We start from the raw sequence: 13,805 nt of genomic DNA on the forward strand, positions 1-13,805 counted from the left end.
GGAATAAGATTGTAATTTGGTTTGTGAACATGAAAAAAATATATTTGGCACAGATTTTGATTTATAAAATTGTTTCTGAAGCACTCTCTTCACAATTTATGCTTAATACTCCCTACATCAAGATGACATTTGTGCCATCCTTACTTCTGAGTTTATACCTCTAGATAAATTAAGTCCAGAATTAAGTTCCAAAGGCCCTCTCATCTTAGGAGGATGCAAAATGATTTCTCATGACAACCTAACTGAGGTCCGCCTTCAATATCCAGAGCTTTTCTGCATCTCCAAAACAAAGTTAACCACCCAAGGACAAGAAAGCATCATTATTTCACTGAAGAAATGCTCTAATATTCCGTATTAGAAGTTCTTATAATTAGTTTTGGTCCTGAAAGGGACTTTACATGGCATGATCAATCAGAAAAAAAATTCATGCTCTCAGTGGTAGAACTGGGTATTACAGAATTTGGATTAGATCAAGCCCGGCCTTTGACTGTGTGGATCACAATCAACTGTGGAAAATTCTGAAAGAGATGGGAATACCAGACCACCTGACCTGCCTCTTGAGAAACCTGTATGCAGGTCAGGAAGCAACAGTCAGAACTGGACAGGGAACAACAGACTGGTTCCAAATAGGAAAAGGAGTACGTCAAGGTTGTATATTGTCACCCTGCTTATTTAACTTCTATGCAGAGTACATCATGAGGAACGCTGGGCTGGAAGAAGCACAAGCTGGAATCAAGACTGCCGGGAGAAATATCAATAACCTCAGATACGCAGATGACACCACCCTTATGGCAGAAAGTAGAGAGGAACTGAAAAGTCTCTTGATGAAAGTGAAAGAGGAGAGTGAAAAGGTTGGCTTGAAGCTCAACATTCAGAAAACTAAGATCATGGCATCTGGTCCCATCACTTCATGGGAAATAGATGGGGAAACAGTGTCAGACTTTATTTTTTTGGGCTCCAAAATCACTGCGGATGCTGATTGCAGCCATGAAATTAAAAGACACTTACTCCTTGGAAGGAAAGTTATGACCAACCTAGATAGTATATTAAAAAGCAGAGACATTACTTTGCCAACAAAGGTCCGTCTAGTCAAGGCTATGGTTTTTCCCGTGGTCATGTATGGATGTGAGAGTTGGACTGTGAAGAAAGCTGAGAGCCGAAGAATTGATGCTTTTGAACTGTGGTGCTGGAGAAGACTCTTGAGAGTCCCTTGGACTGCAAGGAGATCCAACCAGTCCATCCTAAAGGAGATCAGTCCTGGGTGTTCATTGGAAGGACTGATGCTAAAGCTGAAACTGCCATACTTTGGCCACCTCGTGCGATGAGTTGACTCACTGAAAAAGAGTCTGATGCTGGGAAGGATTGGGGGTGGGAGGACACGGGGACGACAGAGAATGAGATGGCTGGATGGCATCACCGACTCGATGGACATGAGTTTGAGTGAACTCTGGGTGTTGGTGATGAACAGGGAGGCCTGGCGTGCTATGATTCATGGGGTCGCAAAGAGTCGGACACGACTGAGTAACTGAACTGAAGCCCAGTTGTTATCCTCAATCTGTCTCTTACCTCTACACTCATCAAATCCTACCAATATTACTTGTAAAATTCTTAAATCTGTCCTCTTATCTTCATTTCTACTATTAACATCATGGCCCCATTATCTTTTGTCTGGCTGGTTCCCCCTTCATTCCCAACTCATACACCCCCAAGTAAGTTCATATTCATCCATAAGCATGCTCCTCTTCCTATTCACCCCACTTCAGTGAACAACATCTCACACATCCAGTGTCAAGTGACAAAATAAGTGCAGAGCCATGGAACCCGGAACATCCCTATAAACTACAGGCTAGTCAGATTAACTTTAAGATGGTTTAATAAAACAAAGGAAATTCAGCTTCCTTAAATAAGGGACAGAATCTGCAGGCTATGACAGAAAGCAAGAATTTGACATTTATTTGTCTAAAATAATCTCAAACTCTAAATGTTGCTACACACTCATCACTGAGGAAAGGTGGCGTCTTTTTGATCTGGTCCCTCTAATACAAAGCGGGGTCATGGCCTCCCTAAAGGCAGGACTGGATGCAGGCAGAGAAGCGGGAAGACAAAGATTGATTTTGAACTCCTGACACAAGCCCCAGAGGCCCTGTTGGGCCTAGCTCTCAGACTGACTTCAGATATGCAAACACTAAAGGTTCTTTTTCACTGCTTAGCATGTTGTTTGCTATTTAATTGGTTGGCTAACTGATACTTGCAAATATATCTGATTAGTTTCCCAGTCAGGGGAGTCAAAATTTGCAGAGCAGAACTAAGGTGACCAAAATAGAGTAGAGGCTTCCCAATCATAGTTATAACAGTAGCAAAGAGAAACCGAAATCTGAAGGACCCACTCTGTCCTTCGCAGGGGGCAGATGTGAGGTAACAGGCAGGTTTGTCGAAATAACCACACAGAATAGGAAGAGCAGCACTGTTACACCGGCTCAGCTCATCAGTGACAGCCAACTCAGAGTTGGACTTCCTTTGGAGGAAGAGCAATATTTATGAGCTTCATGAAAACAGTCGGCAGGAGGAAAACTCTTGAGAGTCCCTTATACTGCAAAGAGATCCAACCAGTCCATTCTAAAGGAGATCAATCCTGGGTGTTCACTGGAGGGACTGATGCTAAAGCTGAAACTGCAATACTTTGGCCACCTCATGCGACGAGTTGACTCACTGGAAAGACTCTGATGCTGGGAAAGGTTGGGGGCGGGAGGAGAAGGGGACGACGGAGAATGAGATGGCTGGATGGCATCACCGACTCTGTGGACATGAGTTTGAGTGAACTCCGGGAGTTGGTGATGGACAGGGAGGCCTGGCGTGCTGTGATTCATGGGGTCGCGGAGAGTCGGACACGACTGAGCAACTGAACTGAACCGAACTGAAGCAACTCTGACTCAATTCACCCCATATAAGTAAGGATGCCTCTGAACAGCAAGATACTACCAGTTAAAGAATGGGTGTCCCATTGATCAAAGGCAGTAGTTCCCTACCCAAAGAGGAATTTCTGTTCAGCACTTAGGAAGTTAAGAAAATCCTGATCTGGGGGGACAGGTTACCCAAACCTTAAGAAAGACTGGGAAGCTTCTCTTCATTTCTTAGAGAAGTCTTATGGTTAAATGATCATTTTCTTTAAATATGGATCAGTTATAATCAATTTACCTTTTAGTATACAAAACTTGCCTCACATAAAGACCCATTCAGCTATAAGTACTTTATCAAAGCATCAAAATAATGTGCCATTGAGACTAGCTATCGATTTTTAAATGCAGAAGCATGGTAAGCATTTATTACATTTTACAAATTACATTGTATCTAAAAAGTCTACTATTCTCTGACTTTTAAATAAATCAATAATTATCCTAGATGGGTATTTTTAAAAATATGTTTAGATGTTCATATTCAGTAAAAATAAATATGTAATTTGATGTTATTTTGACTTTAAATGACATTTTAAACAAGCATGCTGACACTAACAGAAGCCATTAAGAAGGAAAAAAATATATAAAAACACAAAAACATAAACAACTGGACACACAGTACAATGGGAAATAAAAATCCAAGTTGACATTAAAATAAAGAGTAAAAATTATGCCTCGGTACATTGTATGGTGCTATTCTACACGTTGTAGAAATACCAGTGAACTTACCCATCGAATGAAATATTCCAAGATTATGTAGTCATCAAGGAAAGAGATTCCATCCAAGTGGAAGGAAAGCAATTTGAAAATCAAATAACTACATTCATTTCATTATGAAGTTAGTAGAATTATATCAGAGAATTACTGTACTACAGAAGAGCTTCTGTACTAAAACTAAAAAACAATTTATAAGAAATATAAACATGACTTAATTTCAATAAGAAAGCTAGAATGTTAATATTAATTCAAAAGAATCCCCTATACTGCTGTACAACAAATTTTACTGCTTTGATACTACATTGAAGGAAAAGTAATATTTTTACTATTTTTTGTGTAAGATACTTTATTATAAAAACAATCCAGTTGGGTTATAAAAGTTATTCATTTGGCATCTGACGTTTCTGACATTAAAAGATTAACAGCTACAGTAAAATATGAATATATTTCAATATATGGACATTTGCTCACCTCGTCTTCCTTCAAACACGTCACTGATTTCTCTCAGCAGTGTTGACATGTCACTAATTTGGGATTCCCAGGCTTCGCAGAATACATCTAGATTTTCTTTAGCAATTTTACTAGATGGATGCAATGTCAAAGTTTCAGCAGCAGAAATTATCTAAAGAAACAATACACAGGTTTGAACTTCAAAATTTTACCTCTCAGAATCATACTGGAAGCCAAACTTAAAATCAACTCAGTGACACAACTATTAATACAAAGCAATTTCCACACGTAAGTCCCATGTTGGGCAACACAGACATACATAGTAGAATAAAACTTATTTTTCTTACAATCTACAGATAAACAGCAGGCATGATTATATACAAGCCTTTATTCCGTGAGCAGTTATCTTTATTCAAGGACAGTTCTGTTTCAGTACAGTTATTTCCATAGCATCATTCAGAGTTAGACTAGAAAGCACACTGCGTAGTGCAGAAGAGATGGTGGAGTCGCGGGAGTAGTCATGACGGTGGCGACACTGGATCAGTGCTGGCACTGGCAGTGGTGAGGCGGCAGCAGTGGGAATGGGGCTGGCATCAGCACTGGCAGTGGTGAGGCGGCAGCAGTGGGAGTGGGGCTGGCATCAGCACTGGCAGTGGTGAGGCGGCAGCAGCGGGAGTGGGGCTGGCATCAGCACTGGCAGCGGTGAGGCGGCAGCAGCGGGAGTGGGGCTGGCATCAGCACTGGCAGCGGTGAGGCGGCAGCAGCGGGAATGGGGCTGGCATCAGCACTGGCAGCGGTGAGGCGGCAGCAGCGGGAGTGGGGCTGGCATCAGCCCTGGCAGTAATGATGATGGCAACGCCAGCAGTAGGAACATATGCATATACCTACGAGCACGTGGTCGATACACCCTTGAGGTACTGTGCTTGACATACATTAGTATTAATCCTCCAACACAGAAACAAAACACAAGCCTTTTCAAGTAAGCATTATTCTGATTTTACAGCTGGAGAAACTGAGACTCAAAGATACCAAGTAACTTAAATATGGCTCTTCATGGGCACTGTACCCACGTTCCAGGTGTTGCGAAAACAGTTGTGAATGAAACAGATTAATGTTCCTCTCTCGTGGGGTTCATATTATAATATAGGGAGACAGATGATTAAAAATTCGTAAGCAAATCATGAAATATCTTCAAAGATGATAAATGATAAGTATAAAAACAAAGGGCAAGGAGGATGGAAGGTATTAGGTAGCCCCAGTATTTTAAGCTCGGTGGTCAGTGGCAAATGTGATACGTACACGAAGAAGTGAAAAAGGTGAGGGAATCACAGGGAAGCCTGGGCGAAGGCATCTGAGGTGAGACATTTCTACATATTCTAACAACAGCCAAGCAGGCCAGTGTGACTTGATTAACATGGAGGAAAGGAAGGTCAACAACGATTTTGTGATGCAGAAATGCACACATTACGATAGACTTTACTCTGAGGGAGACAGGGAGTCACTGAAGAACTTTCAGAAACTGATATTTAATGGAAAAGAATATGAGAAAGAAAAAGACATGAAACTGAACCACTGTGCTGTACACTAATAACTAACACAACACTGTAAATCAACTATACTCCAATTAAAAAAGGAAACCGATACAGTCAGAGCTGCCTTTGAGAGAATCAGACCTAGGGGCTCCTCCTGGGTGGGCACAGTACCACAGGCACAGGCTGACAAGCAGGTGGCAGCTTTATGAGGAGAGCAAGGTTCCCCATCTTCAGGGAAGGTGGGTACATGGCTCACCAGTGGACAAGAAGCCAGACACAGCAGTGAGGGCTTCTCAACTGGGAGCCACTGTACAGTATGCCAACTGTTCAGTTGTGCCTTGGGTATGATGGAACCCTGTAGACAAAATATAAAAATGACACTGCCAAAGTAGAGATGTTCAGAAATAATATAAATTATCCTAGAGGTGTGCTCTATTTTCTTAAATTACCCCTTTGAGAGATAGATAAAACCAGGAATAAAAGTTGAGGCTAAGGGAATAGAAAAAGCCTTTCAAGTTGTAGAAATTGACAACAGCCTCTATCTATCACCATCCTGGGGAAGAAAATAAGCTTTTCCTAATATCCCTGCTGCCACAAAAAGAGTAAGCAAAGAATTACAACCACAGAGCTGGTAGAGACTGAGGACTACAAGTGCTGACTGTATAACACAGGAGATCCGAACTTTAGTTCCACTGAAATACATTTACAGCCAAAGGAAGCAGTATGACTCCCAAATGGACAAGTAAATCTTGAAACCTTGGATTCCCCCAATAAACAGAGATCCTCTGGTTTTAACAAAATGTCCAGCAGATGGTCACTGTGGACGGTCACTCATATAGTTTCTGCTTCCAAGCCTTTGACACTGTCCGCTACAGGGGAGCGTAAACATCCATCCAGCATGGCTCTGAGAGCCTGCACATACTAAGATGCTTTTGCTGTTCTCAACAAACTGTTGAGGGGCTCAACATCTGTCATCCGATAATGCAAAAAAAGGAATAAGTCCTTTTGACTGCCATGATAAATGAAATAAGAACACTTGATAAATTGTATGTTAGAGTTTAGACCTAAATAAGGAGAAGGTCTGTCTGTCAGGTTTTCCCTTAACTTGACAGAGACATTTTTAAATGCGATATCCATCTTTAAAATGCCTTTAAAAATTATAAAAACAAAGTAACATAGAGAATTCAGAAAAAAATAACTCAAAATTCTCCCTAACAAGTAGAACATTCATTTCTGCACAATCCTACAGTCGTTTTCATATATATATATACACACACACATTGTATATGTAGCAATTAGAGCATATAAACAAACCTGTATCCTGCTTTAGTCACCTAACATTTTAATAAAACACCTTTTGATGCTGCTAATTCTAGTTATCATAATTACTATTCTAATGTCATAATATACTATACTATTTGCCTAACTTAAGATTGTTATTTGAATCTCATTATAAGCAATGTTGTAACAAATGTTTTTACTTTTCTTTAATCTCCTTATGTCTTTAGGAATTTTGGGGTCAAAACGTGAGTATTTTTATGGCTTGTTACATAATGATAACTTAGTTTGCAAACATGTCGTTTAACAACCTACACTGTAAACAGCTTTTCATTTAAATAGGTATAAACTACGGCATCAGTTAAATGAGCCAATCTCTAGTTTGGCAGATGACCAGATAATCCAATGGAATGTTCCGACACACTATCAACACAAATTCCATTACCTTCATTTCTCTCAATAGATTTGGCCTGTAGCTGTACAGAACTATTTGTGTCTTCCTTGTGCACAATTTGTTATGACACTCAGATAAAACATAATATAGAAGGAATGACCTGCTGTTCATCATACCTGCTGGCCAGTCACCTGAAATGTCTCCTCTGCATGTAGACAGGTTATTTCAAGAGGTTCTGTCCCAGATACATGTCTCAACAATCGACAGGTCTACAAGAAAACATTTTTATAGTTCAGCTTTCTCCTTCTTCACAATACATAGCACCATTTTATAATTAATAAGGAAAATAAAACAGGGCTTCCCTGGTGGCTCAGTGGTAACGAATCCATCTGCCAATGCAGGAGACACAGGTTTGACCCCTGATCCAGGAAGATCCCACAGGCTGTGGAGCAACTAAGCCTGTGCACCAGAAACATTGAGCCTGTGCTCTAGAGCCCGGGAGCCACAACTACTAAGCCCATGTACTGTAAATACTGAAGTCCATGCGCCCTAGAGCCTGTGCTCTGCAACAAGAGAAGCCACGGAAATGAAAAGCTTGCACACCACAACTAGAGAAAAGTTCACGTGCAGCAATGGAAACCCAGCACAGCCAAAGTACATAAATATAAATAAAATTAAAAGAAAATAAAACATAAAACCTAAAAAATAAATTTGTACATTAATGGGAAGACTATTATACTATACTGGTTCCCAACAGATTCTCTAGGAGCAAAGCTGGAACAAATAAGGGTTGAGCTTATAAACTATTGTTTCTACTTCCCATCTGAACACTGTAAGGTGGTCACAAAATATAAGAGCCAGGAGAAATCCTGAGACTTCTCTGGTGGTCCAGTGGTTAACACTCCATGCTACCAACGCAGAGGGCACAGGTTCAATCTCTGGTGAGGACACTAAGATACCACATGCCATACGGCACAGCCAAGAAAAAAAGAACCAGGAGGAACCCTGAAAGATTTTGTAGTGCCCACATATTTTATGTATGAAGAAATGTGGTTCAGAGAAGGACTTACCCAAGATCTCTCAGCTAAACTATGTCAGTTACCACAAGCTACACATTCTTTCTGATAACAAACCACACTTTTGTCAATTAGCACACCTTTTACTGGAAAGAACCCTGGATCAGGCAGACTGATATAATGAATAAAGAGTCTGTATCAGCAAAAATTATTGAAAATCTTGAGGTGTAACAGTCTGAACTTATCTGATCCAATCTATTTCTATATGAACCAGTGTATTCCAGTTTAGACCAGTCTATTCTGGTCTAGAACAATCTGATCCAGTCTGAATTAGTATATTCTGGTCTAAACCAGTCTGGACTGGTCTATACTGGTCTACACCAGTCTTCATTTAAAATCTGTAGTTTTCTGATCTGACCAAAATTTCAGAAAAGACCACTTTTAATAATTAAATTAAAATTTCAATCATCCTCAAATTGTTCCTCATGCATTTAAAATGCCTTCGCTAATGAGACTGAATCTGTAAATTACAAGCTTCCCCGATTTAATCTCAATCATTTAAAAAGCAGGAACAGCACAATCAATATGACTCATTAATACATTAGCGAGGCAAAGACCAGTCATAGTAGTTGCACAACTTTGTAGTGTTTTAAAGCACCCTTGGTGTCATTCAGTTTTTCTTAGTGAAATCCATTTGTACTGTTTATTCTTTGCTCTTCATTGCCTGCCTTGCAATAGAACATGTGTGCGCAACTGTACTTAGCAAAATTCATGATCTTAACGTTGTACACTAAAGTCAGTGTGCCTTCCTGGCACAAAACTGCCAGTATGCAGTTTTCTAATGTTCGGGGCTTCTGTCTCAATTGACAATATTGAAAAATATGTATTAGCCAAGCAAAACCACTAACTGAAAACCATGTTGGAAATTACTCCAACCTGTCAAAGCCAACTGAAATTCTCTTCCCAGTCCAATTCCCAGGATCATTTTGTACGTGAAATAGGAAAAACTGAATTTGATTACAACCATATGCAGAAGGAATCAAGAAATCATGTATCTGTTGTTGCTGTCCAGTCGCTCAGTCGTATCTGACTCCTTGCAGCCCATGGACTGCAGCACGCCAGGCTTCTCTGTCCTTCACCATCTCCCAGAGTCTGCTCAAACTCATGTCCACTGAGTCAGTGATGCCATCCAAAACACAGCTCATCCTCTGTCGTCCCCTTCTCCTCCTACCCTCAATCTTTCCCAGCCTCAGAGTCTTTTCCAATAAGTTGGCTCTTCGCATCAGGTGGCCAAAGTATTGGAGCTTCAGCATCAGTCCTTCCAATGAATATTCAGGGTTGATTTCCTTTAGGATGGACTGGTTTGAGCTCCTTGCTGTCCAAGCGACTCTCAAGAGTACAGCCAATACTATAGATGATTTTCCTTTCAAAGAATTTGTCTTTCTTTTTGCATCATTTATTCCACCTCACCTGTTCTGAACAGTCACTCATCAATACATGAGCAGTTTAATTAGAGTCATATAACACATTTTAAACTCCAATACTTTGGCCACCTCATGCAACGAGTTGACTCACTGCAAAAGACTCTGATGCTGGGAAGGATTGGGGGTGGGAAGAGAAGGGGACGGCAGAGAATGAGATGGCTGGATGGCATCACCGACTCAATGGACATGAGTTTGAGTGAACTCCGGGAGTTGGTGATGGACAGGGAGGCCTGGTGTGCTGTGACTCATGGGGTCACAAAGAGTCGGACACGACTGAGTGACTGAACTGAACTGAACACATTTTAAAAATCTTTCTCATCTCACCATATCATTCTCACCTTGGAGACAGAGCAACACTAACGGAAGAAATCTAATTCTGTCCCTCGTGCAGATCCAGCAACTTGGCATTTGGCTCAATGTCAGCCTATTTTCTATGATTTATTATGTTTATGTGCCAACTACAGCGGTCTTCTAACTATGATGCCAGGTGGTTGTTAATCCAGTTCTAACAAAAGGGCATGATTCCATCCTTGAAGTTCACTATAGAAGTAAACTCCCTTCTTTAAGAAAAAAGTCAATTTTATTCCACACCGGAATTCAGAAGGACTATAACGAGGTTTTACAAAAGATGAGAAACATGACTATAATATTACCCTGACCCAGTACTGATGTCAGGCACTACAAACAGCTTCAAAGTCAGAGCCATAAAATTCCTGGCGAAACTTAAGAGAACAACAAAAACAAAGGAACGGCATTGGGGGAAATAAAGGCAGGTTGCCCGGAATAAACAATAGATTTCCACCTATAAAATCACCCCAGAGTCCAGTTCATTTAACATTTATAAGCATTATCTAAAAGAGGTAGAGAATGAGATGGCTGAATGGCATCACCAACTCAATGGACGTGAGTCTGAGCAAACTCCAGGAGATAGTGAAGGACAGGAAAGCCTGGTGTGCTACAGTCCATGAGGTCGCAAAGAGTTGGACACAACTGAGCAAGTTTTACAGCATGTTTGAGTTCTTCCAGAAGAAAGATGGGGCTGCCCTATAAAAGCCTATCTGTGAGGTTTGAGGAGTCTCTTTGGAAAACATTCAACTTAAGTGAAAAAGCATGAAAAGTTGAACTAATAGTAATAACCAACATTGAGAGAATGCATCAGGGTTTCTGGCTACTATATGAAGAACTAGGACTTGGCAATAAATAAATTTAGAACTTTTTTTCTATCTGAACCCCTTACTGATAGTAGTAGCCTGTGTTTCTAGTTCTTAGAATATTTTTGTCAGTATCCAGAAATTTTAAAATCTACTTTTCTGAGATATAATTCATAGAAAACAAAATGCATCCATTTGGAACTCTGGAAAAAAATAATCTTGAGGCTTAAAACAGAAAATAAGGAAAAAAAAATTTTTTTTTCACGTTTTAAAAAGACTTGCTGCACGATTCCTACAATTAGCAAGTTTGCCTATGGTCATAATACTTGGTTTATAAATAAAACAGCATTAAATCTATTTTTAAAAGGAGATGTATTTACAGTGATTTTAAGAATGCTCTCTAGTAACTCAAACTGGTACTCTGTGGCAACCTAGAGGGGTGGGATGGGGTGGGAGGTGGGACAGAGGTTCAAGAGGAAGGGGATACCTATGGCTGATTCACGCTGATGTATTGGCAGAGACCAGCACATTATAATAAAGTAATTATCCTTCAATCAAAAATAAACAAAAAGAATGCCCCCTAGTAGTCTTCAGATATTAACAAATAAAGGAGAAGAAGCTAGTTTAATTCATCTGAAGGTTCCTTTTAACCATTAGTCTGTGAGATTCAGTGAGCAGGGTAACATTAACAGATAACATGAAGACAGCTAGGCGGTTCATATCTGTGCATTAATGTACACGCTGGCTAGCGCATACTTCATACATATATGTATGTGTGTGTGTTTGTGTATATTCTTCATATGTACATGGGCTAATATACATTTCTTTACTAGCAGATATCTGACATTCTCAGTAGAAGAAGTCTTACAATATCAATCAATAATTGGAATTATAACAAAAGGGGCAAATAAAGCACCAATAACACATAACAAAGATTTGGGCAGGAGAGATTCAGAGAACAAATGCTGTAAAAATGTTTTCTTTGTCCTTCCAAGTCCATTCTTCTCCTTTCTTGGGAGACTGACCTGTGTGGTCCACAGCTGTGTCTGGCGGTGGAAGCCCCAGCAATAGAGCAGCAGGGATGAGGAGGCTAAGGGTCTTTGTTCTCATGCTCTTTCCTTGGAGGTTGCCTGGAGCTGTCTCTGTGTTTGGTCCTAAACCACAACTTCCCCAGGTTCCTGAAGGACTCCATGCCCTTTCAATTTCCAAAACCACTCACTCCCCGTGTTAGTTTGGTCGTGGGAGCAGAATCAGCTCTGCTATCACTAAGCCAAATTCCTGTACTCTCATGGTTTTCCCACACCCTATCCTTGCAACCGTAAACAGCTCCTTTAGTAAACCCTCTTCAAATTCACCTAAATTGAATGTGCCGTCTCTTTTTCCTGTTGAGACTCAAAAGATTCAAATACATCTCGTGACCTTGTTTGTATCTCCACTGCTCTACTGCAAGATTTAACCTCTCTGATGGAATAAGGAAGGAGATTAAGAAGTGCATTTGTGCAATACTGTAAAGCAATTATCTGCAGATAAAATTTTTTTTTAAAAAAGAAGTGCCCTTGTGGGTTCTAGCACCTTTTATTGTTTTTAGAGGCCAAACTTTTAAGAGTAGAACAGAAAAACGTGATATTTTTAAAATTTCAAAGGCAAGAGAGAAAACGCTCTTATGAGTAAGCCAAAAACTGTATTTGTGTTAATATTCCCTGATGACAGTACAGCTTTCATTAAACTTAACGTTTCTTTAACAAGCAACCTATTACTCACCTCAACAAGCCGCTCTTTCTGTTCAGAGAGTTTGCAGGCATATTCAGCCAAACCTTCTAAATTTCCTTCTACTCCAGTAAGTTTTAATGCTTTTAAAACCACATGATCAGCATGGTATTTTAACAGATCTGCTGCCAGCTGAGCTGCTGTACTATGAAGCTGCAGATGTGGGGGGTGAAACAAAGACAACAAACAACAAGGTTTTGTGATGAAAAACCTCAGGAGTCCTTTAAAAACTAAAGAGCAGCAGCCTCAGATCACTCCCACCTGATCTGCTGAGGGGAACAGTGTAAAGTTTCCTGTGGTAACAGTAGAAGTGCAAAGCCCTGGGAGGTTGCCGCTTCTCCCAAAGGCAGGAAGGAGACCGAGTCCCCTGGTGTTGGCAGTAATCCTGTTTGCAGAAGACGAACGGGTCGCCCTGGCAGAGTAGCCTGGACCTCTTTTCATCCTATTATCAACCAGCTCTTTCCCACACGGCTTCTCTCTTACCTCAACTGTGCTTCTACTACTCTTAAAGTTAGTGAAAACAGAATTCTATGAAGAGAATGGCATTCCATATACTAACGGGAAAATCAAATGGCAGTTCATGATCATTAATGTGTTTTTAAACAGACATTTGGGAAAGTATCATTGTGAGATACAGTCAAATATGCATTCAACAAATTTTATTAAATATCTACATCAGGAAAGGCACTAGCCTAAAGGCTGGACATACATGACAAGTAAGACGCAACATCTTCCCTCAGGGAGCTCACAGTTTATCTATATTGCCATCCAACTTAATGCTCTAACTCTTGGGTCACAGGAGAAATGAGGGATAAAAGAATAATGAAAACCTCAAGGCTTTATTTAACATTAGGTGGAATGGATTTTAAACATGGTTCACTCTCACTGAATATCTCTGTGTACAATCAACTCCAAAATCTTTTCTTCTCCTTCCGTCTTTAAAAAAAAAAAGTTATGACAGGTTATTTTGGGGTTCACCAGAAAGAGATCATTTTTAATCTGATTTTTAATTAAGCCTATTTGTACGGAGTGATTCTTTTTTTCCTGGAAGTAATCCAATGT

General features: G+C 40.2%; 1 protein-coding gene across 1 annotated transcript in view; it reads right to left on the minus strand.

The window, feature by feature from the left end:
• The window catches only part of CTNNAL1 (catenin alpha like 1), a 54,122-nt gene that overhangs the window by 11,098 nt on the left and 29,219 nt on the right, over positions 1 to 13,805 (minus strand). The window contains exons 9-11 of the mRNA XM_088837789.1: positions 12,738 to 12,896; positions 7,502 to 7,594; positions 4,143 to 4,293 (exon numbers count right to left, since the gene is read on the minus strand). Coding sequence (XP_088693915.1) covers positions 4,143 to 4,293; positions 7,502 to 7,594; positions 12,738 to 12,896 — 403 coding nt within the window. The remainder of the gene's footprint in view (positions 1 to 4,142; positions 4,294 to 7,501; positions 7,595 to 12,737; positions 12,897 to 13,805) is intronic.

This window comes from Moschus berezovskii, chromosome 7 (assembly GCF_049115385.1).
Source record: "Moschus berezovskii isolate FMDL1 chromosome 7, NW_MosBer_1.0, whole genome shotgun sequence".
NCBI lineage: Eukaryota > Metazoa > Chordata > Mammalia > Artiodactyla > Moschidae > Moschus > Moschus berezovskii.